Genomic DNA, 26,199 nt, shown 5'->3' with positions numbered 1-26,199 from the left:
GTGGCAGCAGGGACGGCCCAGGGGTGACCTTGAGCCGCGGGCCGGGGACAGCGCCTGCGCGGGGCCCTGTCCCGTCGCTGCCTCCAAACGGAGGCCCCCGGGCTGCCCCGGGCCTGACGCACCGGCACCGACCGCTTCCGCCCTCCCTCCGTCACGTGACGCGCGGTCCCCGGCCCGGCAGCCCGTACGGGAGCCCGATGGGGACAAGGGGCCCCTTTCCCAGGGTTACCGGAGGAGCGCGGTGAGGGAAGCAGCGCCAGGGGCCGGGGCGCGGCAGGAGCCGCCCGGACGGGACGAGACGGGACGAGCAGGAGCTCACCGACCGCTTTCCCCGCCGCTCAGGGTGAGTACGGGCTGCCGGGGCCTGGCGCCAACGTCTTTAGACAGTGCCGAAGGGGCTGAGCCTGGCCGCGGGCTGCCCCCGGCTGAGGGGAGCGGGCCTGATCCCCCCCCCCCCCTCATGCCCCCTCACCGCCTCCCTCACAGCTCCCTCGCAGCCCCCCCTCACAGCTCCCTCACAGCCCCCCTCGCAGTCCTCCCTCATATCCCCCCTTAGCTCCCTCACAGCCCTCTCACAGCCTCCCCCACAGCCCCCCTTATCTCCCTCACAGCCCCCCTCACTGCCCCCCATCACAGCCCTCAGCCTGAGGCCCCCACCCCGAGCTCTTCTCAGTCTCTCCTGTGCCGCCCCCCCGGCCGTGTCACCCTCGTCTCAGCCCCCATGGCCCAAGGCCCCGCTTTCCCCGCTGCCTCCCCGGTTGCCTCGTTTCTCCGCTGCCTTGTCCCCACTGCCACCCTCAGGGCTCCCCGGGCTGCCCAAGACGCTTCTCGGTGCCGTCCCCTCCCTCCGCTGTCCGCGTTTGAGGATCAGGACCTCTAGCAGCCGCTTCCCGTGGCTTGGGGCTGGACCAGGTTCTGAGCCGTGTTCTGGGAACCCGAACCTTCAGGGCACTGAGGGTTCCTGGAGCTGGGCGAGGGATCTCTGCTCTCCTGGCCCCAGCTCCCCTTCTGCCTTCTCGTTTGTTGTGCTGTCACGACACGGTGAATATTTGGGGTGTTTCAGACAAAGGGTTGTCAGTCTTTGAATGTGTTGGGTTTTTTTAATGCTAATATTATCTGTGTTCTTTCTGCTTGGAGAAGAAAAAGAAAGAAAAAAAAAAGGGTTCTGCATTAAAACCTGTGGCTGGAGGAAAAGGAAAGTGGAAAAAGGCAGTTTTAAGTGTTTTCTGATCCCATAGCCTTGTTTCTGTATTATAAATAGTGGGGGTTTTTTGGTGTCCTCCTTGCACTAAGGAGAGAGGGTAATGTATTTTGAAAGTTCAACACATGTAACTGTGTTATTGTAGAGCAGCTTTCAGCATTTAGCCTACACCTATTTCCCTTTCCCCTCAAATTGTTCACTAATGATTTGTTATTTATAGCTTTCAGTCCTGATTGCCACTGTGATGTGTGTACCAGCAGTTTTAGGGTCATTTGGGTCCTATAATATGTGTCCTTACCTTTGCTTTAAGTCCTTCTTGTCCCCCTTCACTTGCCAAAGAGTATCCAGCCACTTGCCAAGGGACTGTTTCATAGTCCACATGCAGTTTGGATGGACTTGCTGTGAAGTCGCCAACTCAGGAACAAACAGGAATGGAGAAGTTACAAAATTTGGGGGGGGGTATAATAGTGTAAAACCTGCTCCCATCTGGATGCTGGCACAGCAATACTGTTACCAGTGCTCATCTTCCCCTGTCACAGTAACTCTGACACCAGCCCTGTCTGCGTGGATCCTGTAATGCCCTGCATGACTTTTCTGGTAGCAGCACAGATGTGGCCAATTGTCTGGCTATTGCCAGAGAGCTGACAAAAAGGCATCCTTCAGGTTCACATGCATCGCTCATAGCTGTTGCTTCTTGCTGCCACGTGTTTTGGAGAGGGGAAAGGAGGTACCCCTCTATCTTTCTGAACACACATCATGCGCCTGTGCTCAGCCCTGGTGAGGCCACACCTCGAGTCCTGTGTCCAGTTCTGGGCCCCTCAGTTTAGGAAGGAGATTGAGGTGCTGGAGCAGGTCCAGAGAAGAGCAAGGAGGCTGTGAAGGGATCCAGCACAAGTGCTGTGAGGTGAGGCTGAGGGAGCTGGGGGTGTTGAGGCTGGAGAAGAGGAGGCTCAGGGGAGACCTCATCACTCTCTACAACTCCCTGAAAGGAGGTTGGAGCCAGGGGGGGGTCGGTCTCTTTTCCCAGGCAACTCTCAGCAAGACAAGAGGGCAGGGTCTCAAGTTGTGCCAGGGGAGGTTTAGGTTGGAGATGAGAAAGAATTTCTTTCTGGAGAGGGTGATCAGGCATTGGAATGGGCTGCCCAGGGAAGTAGTGGATTCTCCGTGTCTGGAGATCTTTCCAAAGAGCCTGGATGTGGCACTGAGTGCCATGGGCTGGGAACCACGGGGGGAGTGGATCAAGGGTTGGACTTGATGATCTCTGAGGTCCCTTCCAACCCAGCCAGTTCTATGGTTCTATGATTCACCCTGTATCATTTCTCTTGCTGTCTCTTCCCTTCTCCTCCTCTGGATTTTTCCCTTCATTTTTCTCCTTTGTTAAATGCCACTGGTGTTCGTTTGTGCTTCAGCTGCTCTCTGTCCTCTCTGTGTTTGCAATTATACTTTTATTGTCTCATCATTTTCAGACATCTTTTCTATTCTCATGCCTTTTTAGAGCTACTTAGTTCTTTAAATATCAGTTTAAAAATTCTCCTTCTCCCTTATTCATTATTAATGTAAAATGCATTGAGCAACAAAAACATTACAGAAAATGTAACTTTTATTTCTGTTCTCTTTGAGTAGCTGAGGGCTTTGTGAGCAAGCTCCACTTAAATATTTTAAGTTTTTCTGAACTCTCACCATTTTATTTTGCAGTTGCCTTGTAAAAAGGGGTAAAAATTTAAATTTCTTTGAGAGAAGATACAATTAACAGTTACTGGGGGTAGATGAGAAGTAGGCAAGAGTAGGAAGATATCGAGGGGTTGCATCTAGAGAGGTCTTTGGCAAGTACAGCTAAGCCCACACAACAATATTTAATTTATAAATAGTCTCTGTTCTGATGCTGTCCTTTTTTTGTTTGTGTTTTAGCTTGTGGTTTACCTTACAGCTGGAAGGCAGTTGTCATGCAGACTTAACAGCACAAGCAGTGCCACACTTTAGGGAAGTTGTGCTGTAAACACTGCTGTACTGTTGTGATACCTGACTGCAAGGGTTAAAATCATACAGGTATTTCAAAAGTAGGGAGTGAACAAGCAGTGAAACACCTTTTTGAAGTCTTGTGAATAATAATTGTTTTTTTAAGCTGCTGCAAACAGATACTCTGGGTACTTCAGTTTTCCTTAAAATTCAGTCTTTTTGTTGACATTATGATTTTTACTCCTGGTGGTTTAGAAATGCTTTACTGATCATAGACCATATTTTGAAATGAAACCACTTTCTGGATATCTCAGAAGACTGTGTACTTTTTTCATGTCACTGCTTGATCTAGCCAATGTCTTGGCTTGTAAGAGCATAGGGCAGGGACAAAAAAAAAATCCCAAAGTGAGATCTTAAGAATTTTGGTGTCTCAGAGCTGCTTCAAAACCTCTTGAACTCCTGTAAAGAGTTCATTTCTAGTGAAATGGGTGGCTGCAGTTCTTTTCACATCATACAAAGAGCAGTAATTAATTAATATAGATTAAATCTGCACCACTTGAGGTGCACCACTTTACAACAATTTGTTTTTTAAGTTAACTTTTTTTAAATTAAGCATAGGCTGTTGACCTTCTTGCCTTCTCCCTGACCCCCAGTTCTCTTACTGTGCTTCAGCAGGACTTTGAGATCAATGTTACTCATTTGTCCTGTGGTGATTGGAAGTCCTCAGAATAACATTGAGGCTCCCAGATTGGACTGCCAAGTGGATCACATCTTGAATATACTGAAAGTGTGCATTTAAAGCAATGTTTCACAGTCCAGATCCTCTGTGTGCTTCCTTCTGGTCTCTGCTGGTTAATCCTAGTTCAGGGTTATATTCATAAATATGAAAAGTCTTGCTTCTGTGTTGTGGTGGGAGAGATGGCTCGTGGTCCATCCCACCTGCCACGCTGATGCTCTGCACTGAGGTGTTTTGTTCACAAAGTTCTTTCTGCATCTTCAGCCTGTTAAGGGTGCACAGGCAGCAACAGGCAGAGCCTTGCTGCCAAAAATAATAAACAAATGCAGCCTCAGTTGGTAGTGGCAAAATGTCCCTTTTTGCCAGGACAAATTACTTTATTTGGGCAACTACTTTGAGCTATACCACTAAAAGATTTCTTGATACAATAAATAAGCTATGTTTCCCACAGGCAGGTTTTCCAGGGTGACTGCTTTTACATAGTGTGTGTGTTTACATATGTGTATAAAAATATGTATTTCAATCCTAACCCTGAATATAACCCTTATCTCAGTCTGAGCTGTTGATGAGGTCCCCAGCCATTGCATGGAAAAGTTTCTCACAACTGAGCATTCCCTGCACTCAGAGTTTGCTCTGGGAGTTTCTTTCCACTTAACTGCAGCACCAGGAAGACTCCTTCACCTGGACCCTGACCAGTCTTGATCTGAGCCATCAACAAGGTCCAGTAGCCCAGGTGAACAATGCTCAGCCATCCCAATTCCTTTTCCAACCACCACATTCCCTGTGCAGCTCCTTTCCAGTCCACCTCCAAGTGCAACTCTAGGATTTCTTTTTCTCTCAGCCTTAAACATAACTTCAAAAAAACCCCCAGTTATCATGATCTTTGTCTTCTATATGTCTCTCAGCAACTGATACAAGTTTCTCATGGCCCAGAAATTCCCCTACTTCTTCATGTGGCACTCAGTGGCACCCTTCCAACCCAGCCAATTCTATGATTCTATGTGAAATTCCTCTCCTTTTCTAGGAAAATGGATTTACAAAGTATTGGCAAACCCTTGTAAGGGTAAAAGAATTCTTGTTCTCTCTGCCCATCTTGTACCTGTTCTGCAGAAGTAAGATTTGTCATTTACTGAGAAATTCAGAAGTGAGAAGTGTACAGAATTGCTTGTGATTGGGAAGGGGTTATACACATGCTGGGTTTTCAAGCTGATTTGGTAAGAAACTTTGTTCTTTTCAGACCGAGTGAGTCCTCAGTGACTGACTGTGAGCAGGAGGCTGCTGCCCAAGCTGAGCCTTTCCTTTTGTTCAACAGGCAGTTTTGTCAGACTTCATCCGTTTTCTGCAATACCAGTACACTGGATCTGTGTAACTACAGATAAATATTTCAGACTTCTAGCCAATCCTAAATATACTTCCTACCAGTCCTACCAATTGTTGTTGTTGGCTTTTTGTTTTGGGTTTTTTTTTCCAGCCAGCCAGTGCAGGGATGGTACCTTTCATGCAGAATTTCTAGGGATTTTGGTCATGGTTGAATTTGAGGACCCTTAGGGCAGCCTTGGAAGTTTCCTCCTGCATCACTTGTTTTCTTTGGGTGTTGCTGTCAGCTCTCAGCTCTTTGTGACTATACTTCCAGTGAATTTTATTGCATAATTTCTTTCTTTTAAGTTGAAGTCCATTCGGTTAGGGTCACCTACCACTTGCCTAGTAACCAGAACAAAGAGTTTCCTTTCTGCTGGGTTCCTCTATTGCTCTCACAGCTTTTGGTTCTCTTTTGGCAGAATGAGTGGGGCTGCATTCCCATCTCCAGCTGCTGAGATGGCAGAAATGAGTCGCCTGCAGTACGAGATGGAGTACACAGAGGGCATCAGTCAGCGCATGAGGGTCCCAGAAAAGCTCAAAGTAGCTCCTCAAAATGCTGACCTTGACACAGGCATCCAAGAAGGATTTCCCAATGCCAGTGTAACCATGCAGGTGCCAGAGCGGATTGTAGTGGCAGGTAGGTTTGCATCTCAATAGGAGAAAACCAGGGAAAAAATTTAAGGAGGAGAGGCTGAGGGAGCTGGGGGTGTTGAGGCTGGAGAAGAGGAGGCTCAGGGGAGACCTCATCACTCTCTACAACTCCCTGAAAGGAGGTTGGAGCCAGGGGGGGGTTGGTCTCTTTTCCCAGGCAACTCTCAGCAAGACAAGAGGGCAGGGTCTCAAGTTGTGCCAGGGGAGGTTTAGGTTGGAGATGAGAAAGAATTTCTTTCTGGAGAGGGTGCTCAGGCATTGGAATGGGCTGCCCAGGGAAGTAGTGGATTCTCCGTGTCTGGAGATCTTTCCAAAGAGCCTGGATGTGGCACTGAGTGCCATGGGCTGGGAACCACGGGGGGAGTGGATCAAGGGTTGGACTTGATGATCTCTGAGGTCCCTTCCAACCCAGCCAATTCTATGATTTAAATTGGTTCCCCGAGTTTCTGGATGGACAAAACCAGGTATTGGTTTGTTTTTTAAAAGACAGACCTGTAACCTGCTTCCTGGTTTTTAAACAGGTGTTGCTCATCAACTTTGAGGAAGCTGCTTGAACTCTGATAATGTTTTGGGAGTACTTTGGGTATTACTTGTAGTGGGGAGAGTTAGTGGATCCATTATCAACCGAAAATGTAATTGCTGACTTTTCATCTTAGTAAATAATTTTGTAGTGAAAAAAATGAATGTTTTTTGTGTACAGCTCATGTTTCTTTATGAACTGTAAGCTAAAGTAACAATAAAAATGTTTGGAGATGAGGAATATATTAGCCACACAATTTGTGTTTAAGCATAATCAGAATGCTAATTATGTGAAGGTTCTGTCTATTACTGAGTGGACTCTATCAGTGTTTCTTCAGTACTTATGGGCTTTTCAGTGACAGACCTGTAACCACTGAAGGCCTTAAAATTTGCAAAATGTGTGACATGGATGTATTTTCCCCCTTGAGAGAGTGACATCTTCACCATATTTCTAAACAAATTCACATTTAACAGGACTAGGTCTTGAGCTCAAAGGTGCCCTCAGGAATAGTTGATGTTGCTTAGGGTTACTCAGGATCATTGGTCTCAGAGAAACCAGTAGACAATATGTGTAAATTTTTGTGGTTTGTGTGACAGCTTTAGCTGTAGTTGTTAATATATAAGGCCTATTCTAGAAACATACACTTTATTAGCTGGCATGGGAAAGGTAAGTAACTCAGGTGATGTCTTTTTGAGCTTTAGGAGAAGCCATCAGGCCTCAGAACAGAGTGCTTGCTATTGACAACTGATGTTCTTGCAGGTAATACTGAAGACATTCCATTTTCCAGACCACCAGACCTTGACCTTCTTCAGTCTACTCCATTCAAACCACTGGCACTGAAAACTCCTCCTCGTGTTATCTCTCTTAGTGATCGACCACTAGATTTTTTGGACCTTGAAAAGCCTCCACAGCAGACACCACAAAATGAAGAGGCTGGTATTTTTTTTTTTTGGTTTTTCTTAGATGAGGAGCATTCCACCAAAGAAAGTGAAATGACCAGTGTTTTCTCTACTGTGGTGCAGATATACTGGGTGCCTAACATATGTTGGGAGAATATAAAAATATTTTTATTACCACTCTAGTAGTTCAAATTATAGCTTTGAAGTTCCATTAAGTGCCAGATGGCTTGGGCTTGGCATGCTCAGTAAGCTTGCAAAGTAAGCTTACAAAAATAAAAGTCATAATTAAAGCTATTCAAAATAGCTTTAGCAAAAAATATCCTTTTGATTCAAGAGAAAGCCACAAGTTTGTTTTTTTTTTTAATTTGCAGGTTATCAGAAGACAACAATTTTGTATAGTTAACCTTTGGTATCTGTGGCCAGATGATAATAACAGCACATAGAATTAGTGACTTTTAACAAGGCTCTGAAAACCAGGTTGAAAGGAGGATAAACATAATAGTTTTCAGTTTTAAGATGCCAGTTATATGTCCATCTGGATTAAAAATATTTATGAAGCTGCATATTATATAGGATCACAAGATGCAGTAGCCATATATTTAACTCTGGTAACAGGAAGTAATATTAAATATAATATTGCTTTATTGCATATTCAAAGTGCTCTTTGTTCATACTTTTGGCATCAGATCCAATGGTGAAATAATGACAGGACCACAGTAAGCTCTGCCCTTGAGTTTTACATGGACCAGCAGCAGATCCTCTCATCAGTTTTTTTCCTCCTAATTACTGGGAAAGCCCTGAAACGTGCATTTGTAGTTGAGGGCACATCTAACCTACAGATCTCCAGTGTAAGTGGAATTAAGTCTGTCTTGGAGTTCTCTGTCTTTCATTTCCTCCTTTCTCCCCTTTCACACAGGTTCGCTCGGTGGGGAGACTGAAGAGGGAACGTTCCATGAGTGAAAATGCCACAAGACAGAACGGCCAGCTGGCCAGGAATGATTCCATGTGAGTACAGCAGCAGCTGCAGCTGCACAGCTACAGCTTTGTTACATGTTTCCTTTAGTCCTCATCTCCTTATTACTTGGGGTTTTTTTCTATTGCTGGGGCAAGGACATAATTTTATATATTACAAGGCCAGCGTTTTTCTTAATTTCTACACTTTTTGTGTAGTGAGGTGACTCATTTGTGAAGTGTTTTCTTGCAGTGGATGGGTGGGAGTGTTTGTGGGCCCACAGCTGGTTTCACCAGTTGTCACAAATTATTTCTTCGAGAGGTTTTTGTTTCTGAGCTGGTATAATTTTTTATTTTCCCTCTGAATTTTCTGAAAACTGAATACCTTCTGCATCAAAACATTCCTATTTCTCTCATTGGTGATATTTCTGTGTTTCTCAGATTTTACAGTATGTGATTTTTGCTCTGGTATTAGTGTGCCTAATGTCTTGTAACTTATGAGTACGTATCTCAATCTTTTTAACACCAAAGTGGCAAGTAGCATTTAGAATTGGAAACTTCATCTATTGATACCATCTGAGGTAGCAATTCTTGTGGTGTTTTCTGAAGTCATACACCTGTGTATTTTTACTAGTTATAGTAGTCTTTGATTAATCACAGCTTAGTATGAATAACAGCTTCTTTCCACCTGGAAACAACTGTTTTTGCACTGTGTGTAACACTTAAAACTCATCAAGGCTCCAGATACAGCTACCTTGAAGATTGCTTTCCCTTGTTGAAAGGATCTTCAGTTTAGGAAAGATTGGATTAATCTGTTCCAGTGTAGACTGTATAACATCAATAACATTATTGCTAAGTCAACATAAACTTCATTTTCAATAAGTAGAAATAAGTGCATGACCTACTTATGATCTACCTGTTTTCAGTCTAAAATAGATCGAGTGAATTATGTCCTAGAAATGTCTGTTTTCTTCTGTTCACAGCAGGAGCACTATGAGGTACTATATGTGCTACCTGTATGTCTCTTAGTTTGTCTAAAACTGGTGAGATGTACTCTTTTGGATGTTTCAGACATATTATAAATCTTCTCTTCTAGACCTTCATGCAAGTACTGTTGCATATCTTCCTCATCTTAATTAACTGGGCATTTGGTTCATACAAGCTTACAGGTAGCACAAGTCTCAAGAGTTGTACCTCTTGACTGAGGTGGCAAAACCAGATTTTTATCCATAAGCTCCTGATCAGCTTGGTCTCCAGGTGTTGTAGCAGCCCACTAAGTGCCCAGGTTTCCTGTGGTGTTGGTCATCCAGTGATGTCCTGTTGGATTGGTCAGACTGGAGTGGCCTTTATTTGTCAGTCATGTGGTCTGCACATAATGCATGCTGGATTAGATGGTTTTCATGTGGTGGGAGCTGCCTGGAAGGGACTTTACCCAAAAGTTCTGCTTCCTCAGTATTTTATGTATTGGACTTAAATGAAAAAACAAACAGATGGCATATGAATTCGTGTAATTTCTTGAAATCACCTTATCCTTGCTCCTCAGGTTAGTGTAGTCTTCCAAAAGTCATGGAGACCATCTCAGAAACTGGCAAGATCAGCTCTGACTGGATACATCCAGTTGCTGTCAGATGTCTCATGTATGTTTGGACTTGCTGAATCCAAAAATCATAAATCTGTAAAGCTCACATGGCACTTTGTTGCTGCTCAGTAGCTCTAAATAGAATTACTGGTTTAAAATGGTCTGGATATAATTTGCTGTGACAGCTTATTAATTTATTAGCAGTCCTTCAGAAGCTTAGCAATAGGATACAAATTTGGAATCCTGTAAATTGAACTATGGATGTTAAATGGATGGGACCAATGAACATACAGCTGGGAGCTTGTATCATTCAGTTTATCATTTAAAAAGTCAGGAAATTATGACACATTTAGAGGTGGTAGCAGCTCTCTGTCCAATGCAGCATTCCAGACTTGCTGACCTGCAGATAATACTTTAGTAGAACTTCATTTTCACTTGTCCTCTTAAGTACTTCTTTTCTTCTGGCAGAAGTTATGCTGTGCCTAATGGGCCAATCATCTCCTTCTAAATAATTGAGGTTTCTAGGAATTGCTCCTTTTTCTGTCATCATTCCTTCTTCTGACTCAGTGCAATCCAAAAAAAAGAAACCACTTTGAACATGCTGTGGCATTCTCAGTGATGCTGAGGCTGGGGAATGTGTCTGGTTAACTCTCAGGAGAATGTTCCATGAATTCAGTTTGGAAAGCACTGATGTTCAAAGTGGAACTTGCATGGCTCACACAACTGCAGGGATGCCAAATCTTCTGTACTTAGTGAAAAAGCTTTCTCTTGGCTCTTGTTTCCTCACAGTTTAGGTCCACTGGACATATACTGTAAACTGCAAAGAAAGAAGTTGCAAGTTTCATGAAAATAAAACCAGAAGTAGGGATGCTACAAACGAAATTGATACTGTGGCATTTTGTTTTCCCTCTGGTAGTTACTTAGAGAAGCTACCCATGAGGATGTGTTTGTATTTGCGATACAAGCAAACAAACCTGCTTGGTGTAAGTTCTGCTACCTCAGATGGTACTGGGTATCACCTTAGGCTGCTATTTCTATTAGAGGTTTGTAGAAAAGTTGTACATGTCTTTAAGATAAGCTTCCTTGTTGATAAATTAAACTAAGGAGGCAACTTCTACTACAAGTGTGTTCTTTGCACTACAGAAAATGTAACTGTGTCCTGTTACCCCATTTATATCATACCATCTGCAAACGTTTTCTCCAGTGTTATGAAGACACAAGAAACAAGCTGTTCCTAAACTTCTTATTTCCAGTGATGTTGGCTGAAACAAAAAAAAAATCTGAGTTGTAATACTATAATGGTACATTTCTGCTCCATCAACACTGTCTTCAGTTTTACTTTCATGTCATACTTAAGTAGATTACTTCTGCAGTAACAAACACTATGGTCCTCTGACTTGACAAAGATCAACTCTTTTGTGTGAATATGGTTCACATCTTCAAATAGGGAAGAGAGCCCATGTTTTACTTGAGTATTTCATTCCTATCAAAAAAAATCTTTTTTAAATGCCTCCTTGAATCAGCTTCCTGATAGACACGAAATGCTGCTCAGGTGCTGTGGTAAGGACCCCATTAAAAAGGCACATGGAGTACTGCCATTTAAAACCTTTGTTTTCTGAGTAGGACTGTGATACTCAAGTTGTAATCTGGGACACTGTTGTCCTCCTTGGACAAAATGTTCAAATGTACTGAACAAAATGCCAGTGCTTGACCTACAAAGTGACAAAATTAAACATTTTTTAATAGGTTGTCAGATTGAAGTGGAAGAATTGGCTGAGCTCCCTATCACAGTGTTCTCTACATGGTGTAAATAATTGGGGTTTTTCTGTTATTCCTCTTGTCATCCAGTTGCATGCAGAGACAGTTCCAAGAATCTTTTGGGAGCTGAGTTTCACTAAAAACAGTAATTCTCAAATGTTGTTTTTAGAAAAACTGAGACTAACAAGTAGGCACCTGCTTGTACAATACCAGTCTGCATAGCAGTAATGACAGCTCTGTAAATTGCAACCCCTCTGTCTATAAGGACACTGACTTAAGAGATTACAATTATTATTCAAGGTGGCACAGACCAGATACTGTCCCAAGAAATAAAATGCCACGGGTCCAGTCACCTCTTTCGACTAAGGATTACACGTAAGCCTAAATGTTACCTGCTACATGAAAATCAAGAGTGTGCTTAATTATGTAGAGCTCTGCAGTACTAATTTGCTGACTAAATACCTGTAGTTCAGCATATAAAATGTGAAACAACCTTTGCTACTACACTGAACCTGGTTTCTAATTTTTTGTTTCAGGGTTTCTCAAACGTCACCAAAACATTTCCCTATGTAGGCAACATGGGGAAAAATTCCTGGCTGCAAAAGCAGAGGGACAGCTTCAACTAAGAACCAATTTGGAAAAAAAAAATTCAAAACAGCTTTGGTCTGTTTAATTCTTTGGCTTTTTTTCAATAGCTGGAAAAAAAGCAAGCTTTTTACTGGCCATTGCCAGCCAGCTTTGAACAAACCACCAAGACAGCATGGAAACAGGGACAGTGGTTAATGTTTTTTCTGCTCCCTTAGAAAAACTCATCTCTCTAGAGAGTTCAGTTTTAGAGTTTGAGAAATTCTGGTCTTCATGCAAGCCGTGGGGGGAAAAGGTGGTGGTGTGCATGTCTTTAATGAGAATACAGTCTGTCTGTGTGGTTGAATTTAAAGTAACCTTAATTAGTTCAATCTGTTTACTTCTCAGCTGATACTTCCAGAACTGTAATTCAGAGAAATATCTGAAATAAGCCCTGTGTGCATAATAAATGTTTTGAGGAGGTTTAGGGGAGGTTACTGCTAAGGTCAAAGCTCTGCCTCTAGTGGGATGTCACTGGGCTGTTCCACAGCAATGTCTCTAATCCCGTGTTGTTTGGTTTGGTTCCAAACTCTGGAACTGTGTTTGTAACCAGGGTGTTTTGTAACCAAAATAAGTGGTTACACTTATTTTGTAACAATAAAATATACAATTTTATACAAGTGTATATTTGTATACATCTGTATAAATTTGTAAACAAATTTATACAAACAATAAAATTCTTATATACAGAATTTCTTTTTTAGAAATTTGATCCAAAATTACCCTAGGATTTAAGTAGAAACGAGGGAGAGAATGGGGATAGTGATGATGTCTAATAGTAAGCAGTCATACTAAATGTTAGAGGATTTTCCTTATGTTAGAAATATTTTTTTTTCTTTTATCATATTGGGTCATTTGCATATCAGGTATTTGCTTCATAATAATTCTTTTCCATGGTCTTTGATTTTGTCCAAAGGACTACCACATATTTAGAGGGCAGTAATTTTGAATGCTGAAAAAGGATAGAAGAAAAATCTGTCATCTGTATTTGTTTCCTTCCTTCTCCTCCTCTGCCCCCCCCTCCACACACACACATATGCCTTCATCCTGCCATTTGAGCCCTTCGTAGAATTATTCTCATTTTCAGAGGGAAAGTAAGAGAGAAGTCTCTCCCAGACTGTGCATTTAGGAGGTAGAGCCAAATTAGCAGTAGCCTTCATTGGGAGAATTGAAGTGATTTTATGTAGCTACACACTTTAGTTCATATCCAGGAGCAAATAGATTTAAATCTCTTAACTAAATAATTTAAGAAACTAAGAATTAAATAATAGCTTAAAATGAATGAAGTAATCTCTTAAAACTGCCTTTTCTTACAAGCCACCTATAAAACAATGAGGATAAAGTAGTCCAGAGACTAGACCATGGGGTTCAGAATTATCTGTCCAGAATTCTGGAGTTCACCTTGATTTTTATTTTTTTAATTTTTTTTGTTGTTGCTATACATATACACTTTCTCTTTAATCAGCAAATGTCAGTTTCTTCAAGAGAATTTTGTGCAGTTTTAGTTAAACAGCTTTTGGGGATATTTTTTTTTTCCAGTATCTACAGCAGACTTTGTATGCAAATAGCATTTTTGTAGTATTACATACTCCAGAAAAAAGAAATCTGACAATATCTCCTAGCTTTCAGTATATGTAATGTTTGCTACCTTTTTTTAAAGCTTTCAGCCTATCCTGTAAATATTTGATGTGATGAACAGGAAACATTACTTTTTGTATAAACCACACTGTTAGTACAATCCTTTAGCTCCTCCCTCATTTCCCTCAAGTCAGCAAATCCACAAAGGAGTCAGAATGCTCATAAATTCACTTTAGTGGCAGTATTTCCCTACTTGACTCTGTTTCTTGATATTTTGCTAGTGAATATTTGCATTTCCAGTGCAGTTCAAAAGGAAAATGTGTGGGTGGGACTTCCTACCAGTGATTGCAAAGTAGAAGTCATTATAAATGTGAACTCAAGATGGATTGTGGAAGTCTTGGAGAACAACGAGAGACGTAAAGAACACAAAGTAGATGTTTATCAATGTCTCCTTCTCTTTTTTCCTTTCCCTTGTCCAGTTGTACCCTCTGCAGCAGCATGAAAAGGTATTTCCAGTTTAGGAAATAAATATGGCAGTGTTAGTCAAGCATCAGCCACTGCTGTGTTTTGCAAGTCTCTGGAAGCACAGGATGTCTGAACTCTTCTGTGGGTGAAGTCTGATCCCTGTAACATGCTTTGGATCTGTCTTTTCAATTTCATTTTCTTTCCTGCTCATCTTTGTAGTTTTGGTGCAGAGCAACTCTGTTCAAAGTAAGAGTATCCGTAGAATTATGACCCATCTAGAGAGTATCCAAATATAAAGCCAGCTTGCAAGCACTCAGCTACTAATGCTTTGCTTAATTTCTTAAAAATGCCCTAAAGTCATCTGATTGACATTCTAACTCCAGAAGTGTTGGAGCAAATCATAAGTGGTAGTAAAAAAGGAAATGTCTTTAAATATGGGTAGTATTCTTGGAATAAAAATTATCTCAAGATCTAAAGGATGCAGTGACTTGAAATTTGTTTTGCACTTGGGTTAATATTTGCAAGTATGTTAAATTTAATCACTTCCTTTTAAAACAATCTTGCCTTTCAAGGTTTCCTGATTAAAAAAAAAAAAAGTAAATCTTGGTGTGTGAAGGAGAATGTGAATGGTTAGGTTGCATGTAAAATAACACAAGCAAATCAGAAGTTTCTCACAACTCCTTTCTGTCTGATAGAGATGAGGTTTGTATACTCCAAGTGGTCATGTTTGAGTTTCAGTCCTCTATATTTTAAATACAATTTTTGCATCATAGTCCAAAACCCAGATCATATAATTTGTTGTTACTGGGACATGAATTCTGTGCTTGTTTTGACATTTCTTGCAGTTGCCTTTAAACCTTGTTCTTGTGCACATCAAAATACTGTTGCTGTTTAGTCACAGCCTGAAGTACAGTTTTTGTTGAAGGGGTCTATGCAAGATTCTCCTTACAGGAAAAACTTGTGCTTTGAAAAGAGATTATGGGTAGGATATTTTTTTTAATGCTGCTATTAGTAAAAATGTTTCTCATTTATGTCAGTGGGGATCAGAATACTGACTTCAACAGGTACAGATTGAGCTGGGTGAGGACTTTGTCAAAACTTATATAACAGACAAAAAAACTGTGGCCTTGTATTATTAATTCAAGTTGTTTCTGAAGAGTCCAGCACTAGAATTTGGGTGTGTTACCTTACAGTGGTGGGAGAAGGGTAAACCAAAAGCAAGTAACCAACATTTTGGAATGGGATCTATTTGAAAAGGTGTTTTTGATTTGAAAATCTGACCATGGTTATTTCTCTCTTCGTTTACTGTGCTTGTATGAACAGTGTGACACCATCACTGCAACAGGCTCGTGTCTGTCCTCCCAATCTGTTACCTGAAGATGGAACTAATCTTTACTCTGCTCGTGGCATTTTGTCGTTTATCCAGTCTTCCACTCGTAGGGCTTACCAGCAGGTCTTGGATGTGCTGGATGAAAACTGCAGGTGATTGGTTGTCACTGATTCTGCCAGCTTTTTGCTGCTTCTTTTTTTTTATTTTTATTTTTTTCTTTCCTCCTTTTTTTTAGTGGAGTTTGATTTCTGTTTACGAAACGATGAGATGAAAATTATTTGCTTTTGTTTTCCTTTGCTTTCACTCTTCATAAGCAATCTACTTGTCCAAAATTCACATTTCAAAATGCTTCTATCCCAGTCAAATGTAGCATTGCTTTAGGTTTCCTTACAAATCAAGTCACATGTAGCATTGTGTAGGTTTCCTTACAAATCAAAACCAAAATAGGAGACATTAGTTTGTGAGTAAAAGCCATTTTGCTGTTCCCAGATGCTCAGTGTTTTCTGAGATGAATACTTGGTCCTGAGCCTGCAAATTTATTAGCTTTGCCTTCTGCTCTTCTCTTGGTTGGTGAGCAGCCTTGCAAATCAATAAGATTGGGTTGATGTTGTCATGAAGCATTAAAACAATCATGCAAAAACAGGGTGGAATATTATACAAGGTATTATTGCAGACCCTGCTTTCTGATAATATGTCAAGATGTTTGGCTGTTTCAGTTTCCATTTGGGATAATTATCTCTGATTGATGTGTGGCTGGTAGTGACTACTTTGCTGGATGCTGAGAGCAAGGAAGGCAATGTCTACTGAGAAGCTGTTTTCTTCTCTGATGAATCCTGTCTCTGTTTTTATGGAGATGCACTGAGCCAAAAAAAAAAAGCCTCATGGCAATCACTGCATGTTGGAATCATTCTCTTCAGTAGAGTTTTGCCCACTTGGTTTATCCTTGGACTGTTTTGATTTGACACTTCTAAATGTTGCAAGGATGGCTTGTTTCTCAGGAGCAACAGTGGCAGGGTTAATTTACCAAAAGCAATTTTGATTTCCATAATATGCTAGCACAGAGGATCAGGGAAAAAATGCACACTGATAGGCTCTAGGGTAGAGCCAGTTGAGACCTCCAGGACATCAAATTGGAGAAATGGGAATGGGAAGAAATGGGAAAAAGCTTTGGGAGGAACTGTTCACCCTTCCTGCAGCCCTGCTGTGTGGCTTGTGCTAGGAAGTTCTGCTCTGGTTGCTAAAATCTCAGCAGCATCCTTAGTACTTTCTAGTGTGAAGTTAAATTGTTTGCTTTCCAGTTGTTTCAGTAATAAATGTGACTATCAAACCAATCTTATTGTGAATGTGTGTTTGCAGTCACTTTTCCAAGCTGATCCCTCCTCTAGCTCACCACTGACCTGGCAGTATGTAAATGCTCACATTAACAGTTCTGATTCATACAGAGCTCCAGTCTTGCTGGCCTTTATGTTCTTAACCTGGGACTTAAAAAAACAAACCAAACCTAACAAGAAAACAGCTTCAAAAGGCATCAATTGCATAGTTTCACCTTAAATTCTGTGAGGTAGGTGCTTAACCTTGACTTAACACCATGAAATTTCAGGCTATGATTGTTAAAATTGTGGTGCCTGTCAGCAGTTGGACAGCAATACCTTCTTTACTTGTCAATATTAAAAACTAAATTGAATGACATGTTTGTTTTTGTTTTGCCAAATTAAAGCTCCCAGATAAGGAGGAACTCTAGGAATTCAGGAATTCTGTGAATAGCACCAATTGCCAGTGCTTTGCAAAATGTCCTTGCTAGAATATTGACTGGAATTTTAGCCCTTTCCCCAGTTTGCAGTGAAGCTAACAAGTTTTATTCCTGGCTTCCACTAGGCACGTTCTTCCTTATGTTTTCTTGGATTCTGGAAAACATACACGTATGCATATGTACACTTTCAACTTATATCAGTTCTCAGAAAATTACTGGGGTTCTGAATGCTTCAAGGGATGCTTTACTCTTCCTGGTTTGGGTTAATTTTTGAGGTGCCCTTATTAACTATTCCTGTAAGAAAAGGTGAAACTGTTTCTAGTCACCTGTGTACAAATAGGTGTCAAAATAATGAACTTTTCAATAAGGTGAAAGTGTATTCTTGTTGGTTGGGTGTTTAGATACCCACCCACCCTTCCTCTACAACTGGCATAGGAATGTGAAATTTGGATAATCCACTTGCATGGTTGCAAAATAATGCTCATTTTAAACTGCTCCAAACCTGCACTCTGTTCTTTTGCTCTGTGTAATGTGCTTTTGATCTCAAAACCTTATCTATTTTAACAATTTATGCTTAATATTACAAGAGATCTTTCTAAATGAACAAGATTTGACTATGTGCTATTAATATTTTTCATTATATGCTTTTTCCTTTTTGGTTTTTGTTTGTTTGTTTGTTTTTTACAAAATACTTTTCCAATCTACTAAAACTGCTAACAGTAGATGTGGATTGTGCTACTGCAGATAATGAGTTATGCAGAGTTTAGCCAGCACTGTTCACATAACAGTTTATTTAAATGGACAACACTTTAATGATCACTGTTTACTCTTGCGTTCCTTCAGCTTGGACAAGAAAAATAGGTCAGTTTTGTTTTCCAGTTCTAACAATTTTCCTGTTTCAGTTTCTGTCAAATTCTGCCTATACCTAGTACCCTTTTTTAAGGGCTGATATTTTATGATCTAGGCAACAACAACAAAAAATTAAACAAAGAAAAGCCTTCATGTAAGGAGATTATAGTGATGCATGAAATGCAGGGAAAAAGGCAATTACATAACTGAGTAGAGTTGTGCTGAAATCTGTACTTATCTGAACTCTTTTTCATCTCTTGCTTGGGTCAACAGGAGAAAAAAAAGGAGTATTAAGGAGAAAAAAAAAAGTTGGAAATTTATTACTATTTCCTGTCTTCAGGATAGCCCTTTCTAAAGAGCCACTCTCCTTAAATGCCAAACTTCACACGAAAAATCATGTCCTGAGGTGTTAGGAGATCACTTTTTATATTGAACAATGATATTTACATGGTAGAAATAAAATGGGTTGCAAGTAACCACTTGTAGTACTGAGGTGAGCAAGGGTAGCAGCCTCACCCAGTCACTGGTTCTTCAGTGCACCAATCCTCTCTGTCCTTTAGAAGCTGAGCTTCTTACCCAGTTCACATCCAAAACACACCCATTCCTAGTGCCCATTCTTAAGAGCCTTTCTGAGATTTCCAGAGGTGTTTAAAGTGCAGGGAGAGGTGAACACAGCTCCTCCCTCTGCTGAACAGAGAGGATGTGCTGCCCTCAGTCCCCTCTGGGTGTGCACAGAAATGGTGGAAGGTTGGCCCAGGTTCCCAGCTTGTCCACCACACCTCGTGGTTTCCCTCCCAACACCAGAGTGTCATCACTGTGGTATTTCCATCACCTGCTCTGCTCTAGAGCAACCAGATTAATTTGGTCGTGGCCTTCCCACTGTTATTTAGTGGTATTACTGGGTATTCCCTTCATGTTTCAGGCTGACACTTTATTTGCAACAAAACAGCTAAGTGTTGAGTGGCCATGGCCTTGGAGTTAGGGCTTCTTCTGATTATCTGGTAATGTTTAGGATGAATTTGACAGAAGGAGCCAGAAAATGCCAAGTTTTAGAGTACTTGGGTTCAGCTTTTTAGAGAAGGCTATGGACTTCATAACTTGATAGTATTATTCTTGGCCATTCTGTATTTACCAGATACTTGCTGCTGATTTGGGGATAAGGTCATCCCAGTTATGAAGCCACTCTCATCTACATAATTTTTTTTTTGTTGATATATTTAAAACCAAGCAAGTAAAAAAAAAAGTGTGGAAGAGGCAGGCAAATATTCTGGTGATCCTTTGGGGTCTACCTGTAAAGAAATAAAATGTGAACTGCAAAGAAAAGGAAGAATAATGTGCAGCTTTTTAACAGTCTGGCCATGTTGGGAAGCGTGGTTTGTGGCTTGTCCTTAAATTAAGTTCCTGATTTGCACAGATCCCAAGGTGCTCTACTTTTGATCCTTGCAGTGTTTCTCAGTTACCTCCAAGCCTCTGGCTTTTCTCAGGAAGGGTAGAATGGATTTGTTAGTATTGATTGGTTCTACATCATCTGTGAAATTTGGCTTGCCAAAAAAATACACAGAGGCCAAGAGTTTAGAGAGCATTTGAGACCTACCAGTCTCATTACACAAAATCCAAACACTGTTGTCCTGTGTCAGATGATGTGGAAAATCCCTGCTGGATACTGCCCAGCTGGTGTTCATTATCTGCTCACTAATTACAGGTGAATGATGTCTGCAGAGAAATTCTGCAACCTGTTCTGTAGCTGCTTTTTGCTCAATTTCTTGCCCTTTCTTTAAGTATTGAGTTCTGGCATGTCAGGCAAGACTTTAGGCTAGCTGAATTCTCTCTGATTAAAAAATAGGAGTACCTTTTTTGGTAACTTTCAGCAAGACCTCATGCATTTAGGTAAGAATATGCTTTTATTGTATGTCTTGGGAATGGGGCTTTCTGCTTTGACTGACCTCGTGTGATGGATGAAAAACCCTTTGGTATGTGCTTACAGCACTGGTGAGAGTAGGACCTGGTCCCAGTAAGGAGTGTACCAGGTAGCAGAGTTTGTGAAGGCTCCTAGATCCTGTCCTTCTAAATGATCTGGTGGCTCTGATCTTTCCACATGGTTCTTGCTCATTTCCAGGTATTCTCCCAGCCACCTCAGCACCAAACCTCTGCCTCCTGCATGTACCTGCTGTAAAGGCCTTGATGCTTAGATCCTCTCTGTCTTTAATTTTATAGCCTGGACTGTGCATGGGTTAAATGCATGGTACAAGCACCTGCTGTTTGTGCTGGGAAAATGGAAAAAACTGAAAAATATTTCAAGCTCTAGAACAGTTTGTTCCACATCAGTGCTGTGGAGCATCAGTGCCTTGTTACTAGAGGTGATGCAGGCACATGGTACTGGCTTTGTCAGAGGGGACTGGTGGTATTTGTGTCTTCAGTAAATTGGGACACAATAGTTTCTTGCAAAGGTAATGTATATTTTATAGTTGCACCAACTTAAACTCTGCCTATTCTCTCTTTTGGCCTAGAAAGAAAAGGAAAAGAAATTGAAAGAGCAAGACTTACAAGGATGTTCATACCCTATGTGTGAAGCTTTTAGTCACTCCTTTATGGAAAGATCCAGCTCTGTTCAGACTATATGTAGTGCTAAGGCAACTAGTCTGAGTTTTCTGAATTACATCTAGCATAGATTAATAGAGAAAATACAAATCTCCCCTTTCCCTAGAGGGAGTAGAGGATGAATGAAAAGGCTTTTGTAAGCATGTGCAGATACTTTTTTTTCCATTATTGTTGGGTGGGGCTTTGGTTTTTTTAGGTGGGTTTGTTGTTGTTTTTTTTTTGTTTGAAGTTTCCCATGGTTATTTTAGAAGGTTGATAGTCTCCACCCTAATCTCTATCCCAACAGTTTGTCTTCCATAAATGAAGCTCTAACATAAAAAAAACTCCCTATATGTCTTAGCTGCATAAACATTCAGTAATGACTGAACTTGGATCAAAATAAATAGGTATTATTTTATGAAGCATTATACAATATCAGTGGAAGTATTTTGATGTTCCTTTGCTCTGTGTTTTACCTCTTATCTCTGTTTGTCATCTCCTGTTTTTGTCTTTTCCTTTCTATCTGCAAAACCCTGCTGTAGGCCAGTGTTACGTGGTGGGTCAGCTGCTATCACTTCCTCTAACCCTCATCATGACAACACCAGGTAAAGAGTTTTGGTTTTTGGGGGGTTTTTTGCCAGTCATGATCCACTAAGTTAGATCCTAAAAGTCAGACAATTTCTAATGTCCTTATTTTAAAAGGCAGTGCTCATTTCTAACTTCCCTCTCAAGTCTTGAGGTACTTCACACCTTTCTCTCCCACCCACCCGAGTCACCAGCAAAGAAGTGTGGTTTGTGGCTTGTCCTTAAATTAAGTTCCTGATTTGCACAGATCCCAGGGTGCTCTACTTTTGATCCTTGCAGTGTTTCTCAGTTACCTCCAAGCCTCTGGCTTTTCTCAGGAAGGGTAGAATGGATTTGTTAGTATTGATTGGTTCTACATCATCTGTGAAATTTGGCTTGCCAAAAAAATACACAGAGGCCAAGAGTGTCTAATGGACACAGTGTGCTACAGAGTTCTGGCTCGAAGGAGGTGATGAGGGGAGACTCTAAATTACCCTTCAACATACTTCAAGCATTTTCTATTTAGTAGTGAGTTTCTTATTTTTATTGCTAGGAAATTTGGCCTTGGATCACCTCATGTTTTCCAGATGTCCTCAGTAACATGCCTGCTTGTTAGTGGTAGCTGAATATCTTTTCACTGCCATTCACTTGGCAGATGGATTTAGTTTTAGTGGATCTGGATATTGACATGAAATTTCATGGCCAGGATGAAGTGAAAAATAGTTCCTTCCATCTCTCTTCTCATTTCCCACTGCACTTCTCTCTTTTCACTGAAACGAAGAGTACATTCATGCAGACATAAGCAGACTCTGGATTCAAATAGATGATTCTTCTCTAACAGGAATTCAGGTTTTGTGACAGCCCAAGAGGTTATCTCAAAGGATTTTTTGCTCGTAGCCCTCTTGATTTAATCCCTTGAATGGTTTGGAAGTTGGTAGAGCTGCAGTGACATACTGATATTTTATATTAAATTTATGTGGCCTGGGAGAGAGGAGTGCACATCTCAGTGAAATGATGACCCTCTCTGCTTTTTCCAAGAGATGGTGAGGGACAGCTATGCAGTCAATCGGGTAGAGTTTTCTGATTTTATTTATTTTTTTCCCCTCTACTACACATTAAAAAATGTCTACAAAAGAACCATCCTGAGAAATCTGTCTTTCAGAGGACCTGCAGAAGTAAAGAAAACTTGATTTCTTTGTGTTTGCAAAGTTTCAGACTTCTTCTAACAGTAGACACGTTCAAATTGTTTTATAATGAACTTAGCTCTATTTCAAAATAATTTGGCTGAGATAGCACCATGAGTTTCACAGAACTCAGGAAATAAAAAACCCCCAACGTTTCAGTCCTATTAATATTGCCCAAATGGAACAAATGACAAGTAATAAATAGCATAAATTATAGTTCAGCATTTGAAGTATTGTTAAAATAAAAAGTGAATAATGGCCTTAGTGAGAATCTGTTTCTAACAGAAGCATTTGAAATAAAGTTGCCAAAACTTTTTTGTGTGTCCCATAGAGTGTTTTTAAAACACCTCTGACTGCTGACAGTTTTTTGACTGTTCCCTCATTAAAAGCTGTCTTTTTCCTGATCTCACCTGGATAAGGTTTCCCTCTTCCTTCTCTTTCCCTCTTCCCTTCAGTGAAAAAAACCCCACAGATCAAGATGTCATTAACTTCATGTCTTCTGTACAGTGGTGCTCAGGGATCTCCTTGGTCTCTAAGTGCAGACTAATGGAACTCTCATCTAGAAAGAGCAATTCATATTTATAAACAAGATGTTAATGAGCAGTGACAGAGGGAAACTTGACAAGTTGTTCCAGATGGGAGATCCTGCCTGAGCCCAGGGCATTCCATGGGTGTGTGATGGCAGTGGTGAAAAAGCCAGGAGTGCCAAAGTAGTATCTATACTTTGGTTCGTTCTGCACACTTGAGAGATTCTACTTGTATTCATGTCAGTTGAAGCTCACTGTTAGCTGTCAGCAAGTGCAAGACATTCTTTTAGGTGTATTTTCTTGTGAACGTGGTAGCTCTGATACTATTTTGTTCCATTTCTGAAGTTGTTAGTATGTCCTCATGAGGAGACAAGTCAAGGGGAACTAATGCTGGAAACTGAGGTTTTAAGATAAGAAGTGAGAAACCCAACAGCTGATGCAGCTTGGAATCATAGAATGGTTTGGGTTGGAAAGGACCTTAAAGATCATCTAGTTGCAACCCCCCTCCATGGGCAGGGACACCTCCCACTATTTCAGGCTGACCAAAACTGGCCTGAAACACTTCCAGGGCCAAGGCATCCACAGCTTCCCTGGGCATCCTGCTCTGATGGCTCACTTCTCTCACAGTGAAGAATTTCCTCCTTTTATCAAATCTAAATCTACCCTCTTCCAGTATGAAACTTGTCATTGTTGTCCTGTCACTCCCTGCCCTTGTAAGAAGTCCCTCTCCAGTTGTCTTGTAGTCCCTTCAGGTACTTGAAGGCTGCTTTGAGGTCTCTTTGAAGCCTTCTCTTCTCCAAGCTCAACAAGCCCAACTCTCTCAGCCTGTCCTTGTAGGAGAGCTGCTGCAGCAGCTTCATGTCCTTCCTGTGCTGGAAGTTCCTCCAGAACTGGACACAGAACTCCAGGTGGGGTCTCAAGAGAGCAGAGCAGAAGAATTACCTCCCTTGGCCACACTTCTGATGCATCCAGAATACAGTTGGCTTTCTGGGCTGCAAGCACACATTGCTGGATCATGTTGATCATCTCATCAACCAGCACCATCTCCAAGTTCTTCTCCTCGGGGCTGTTCTCAGTCAATTCTCTGCCCAGCCTGTGTTTGTTCTTGGGATTGCCCCAGCCCACGTGCAGGACCTTGCACTTGTTGATCTTCCAGCACTTAAGCCTGTCAGGGTCCCTCTGGGTGGCATCCAGGAACTACTTTTACCTGTTGGAAAATAATCTGGTTAAGAGGTAGCATTTACATGCTCACAACACATTACTGGATATAGACTTTCTGAGTCTTCACTTTGTTATTCCTGACCTGTAGCAGCTCTACCTGCTCATCTTTGTGTGGGTGAGACAGCTCAGCTCTCTCTTCTCTCTGACAGATATGGCCTTTCCAACTTGGATACTGCACTTGAGGGAACACCAGATGACATGACAGTGGTAGATGCCGCTTCCTTAAGACGACAGGTATGTGAAGTACAGCACGTGATAATGGTAATAAGAAAAAGCTGTGATGTTAAATTAGGGGGTGTGGAAGGCAGGTTTTCTGCATGGCTGCACAGGGGTTCGTAACAGATACAGTGAGGGAACCTCTCTGCACATCTGCCCTCACATACCCTGTAGTGTTCTGGGGATCTGGAGAGCCCAACTCCATTTCTGTCACTGCTGACTTGGGACAGCAAGATCTGGTCTCCAGATATTGAAGAAAGAAATTCATATTATCAACAGTTTCACATCTGTCCAAGACTAATTTCACCTGGCTATTCAGAAGCTTCTAGAAAGTCTGGCCACTTTTAATGAAATATTAAAAAGTGAGGGAACCTTTCTGCACATCTGCTGCACTGCCCTCACATACCCTGTAGTGTTCTGGCAATCTGGAGATTCCATTTCTGTCCCTGCTGACTTGGGACAGCAAGATCTGATCTCCAGATATTGAGGATAAAAATTCATATTATCAACAGTTTCAAATCCATCTGTCCAAGACTAATTTTACCTGGCTATTCAGAAGCTTCTAGAAAGTCTGGCCACTTTTAATGAAATATTAAAAGGCTGTATCTGTTTTTAGATAATCAAACTTAACCGCCGCCTGCAGCTCCTGGAAGAGGAGAACAAAGAACGTGCAAAAAGGGAAATGATCATGTACTCAATTACTGTAGCTTTCTGGCTACTCAACAGCTGGCTTTGGTTTCGGCGTTAGACACGGCACAGAAAGATTTAATAGTTGAAAACACAAAACACTTTGCAAAACTTTGTTTCTGACTTGTATGCTGTTTTGTAATTCCTACCCTGGAACACGACAGACAGAGGCTATAGAGTTGCAGTGTTAAAGGGACACCTTGCTGTTCAGTTCTCATGTATCCCATAGATTTGCATTGCAGATTTTTGCAGCATCCTTCTTTGCATGCTTCAGTGTAAATACAGGGCAGCCAACGTGAAGTGAGGACAGTGATCTGCAGGAATAACCCCTGGGTGTAGTGGGAAGAGAATGAATGGAGTGAGTGTGGAAAAAAAACCAGAAGAACAAAGGAATAAAAAGTAGTTTTTATTGTTCTGTTGTTAGATGCAATTACATACGATTGTTTTCCCTCAGTCTGAGTAGTTTGAGGTGTGCCATATTCAAGGAGTGTGTCCTGTTCCATGAATATATTCATTGTTTAAACACATGTTCAGGTCAACAAATAAAAGATATTCTTTGCTAACATGCAGATTGCCCAGAGGTGTATAGGTAGTATGTAATTTTTTAGCTTTAATTTTGTTTTTTTTTTCTATAAAATACTATTAGTCTGTGAGTGATCAAAAGATGATGGAGTACAAACTACTGATGTGGTGTATTTAATAAAACTCCCTCAAAAAAACCAAACAAAACCCAACAAACCAACAAATCACAAGACCTTATTTAATATTATTTCAAGTCAATTTAGCTGAGGTTTAATCTAAACTATTGGCCTTGGAAGTAGCGAGGTACTGAGCAACTCAGAAGTAGCAGCTGGGCATCCACTCGCCCTCTGCAGGCTCTCATCCCCTGCACTCTGTGGGGTTGTGCAGAGGTATGGGGAGCCACCCCGGTGTCCCCACACGCAGCGCTCAGTCCCCGGGCTCTGCTGCGTTTTTGGTGGCTGCTGAGCTGCCCAGGGATCGCCCAGGGGACCTTTG

General features: G+C 41.4%; 1 protein-coding gene across 5 annotated transcripts; it reads left to right on the top strand.

The window, feature by feature from the left end:
* Positions 1-56: 56 nt before the first annotated feature.
* On the top strand, positions 57-25,840 carry MFF (mitochondrial fission factor). Of its 5 annotated transcripts, XM_030456367.1 has the most exons (9): positions 57-343; positions 5,672-5,889; positions 7,183-7,355; positions 8,239-8,327; positions 11,911-11,985; positions 15,601-15,759; positions 21,326-21,388; positions 24,429-24,513; positions 25,112-25,840. In XM_030456367.1, the coding sequence occupies exons 2-9, from the start codon at positions 5,673-5,675 to the stop codon at positions 25,241-25,243; spliced, it is 993 nt and encodes a 330-aa protein (XP_030312227.1). In that variant the 5' UTR covers positions 57-343; position 5,672; the 3' UTR covers positions 25,244-25,840. The 5 variants fall into 5 exon arrangements, with proteins under 5 accessions (XP_030312227.1, XP_030312228.1, XP_030312229.1 ...); XM_030456368.1 differs by lacking the exon at positions 11,911-11,985; XM_030456369.1 differs by lacking the exon at positions 15,601-15,759.
* The last annotated feature ends 359 nt before the right edge of the window (positions 25,841-26,199 follow it).

This window comes from Calypte anna, chromosome 9 (assembly GCF_003957555.1).
Source record: "Calypte anna isolate BGI_N300 chromosome 9, bCalAnn1_v1.p, whole genome shotgun sequence".
Classification (NCBI taxonomy): Eukaryota; Metazoa; Chordata; class Aves; order Apodiformes; family Trochilidae; genus Calypte; species Calypte anna.
This window is presented reverse-complemented; position numbering and strand designations above follow the sequence as displayed.

Bases quoted from the DNA above. Each gene is read 5' to 3' on its own strand.
- MFF (XM_030456367.1), top strand. From the start codon at position 5,673: ATGAGTGGGGCTGCATTCCCATCTCCAGCTGCTGAGATGGCAGAAATG. The intron at 8,328-11,910 runs GTGAGTACAGCA...TTATTATTCAAG, and splicing joins CTGGCCAGGAATGATTCCAT to GTGGCACAGACCAGATACTG. The intron at 11,986-15,600 runs GTAAGCCTAAAT...TTGTATGAACAG, and splicing joins CTTTCGACTAAGGATTACAC to TGTGACACCATCACTGCAAC.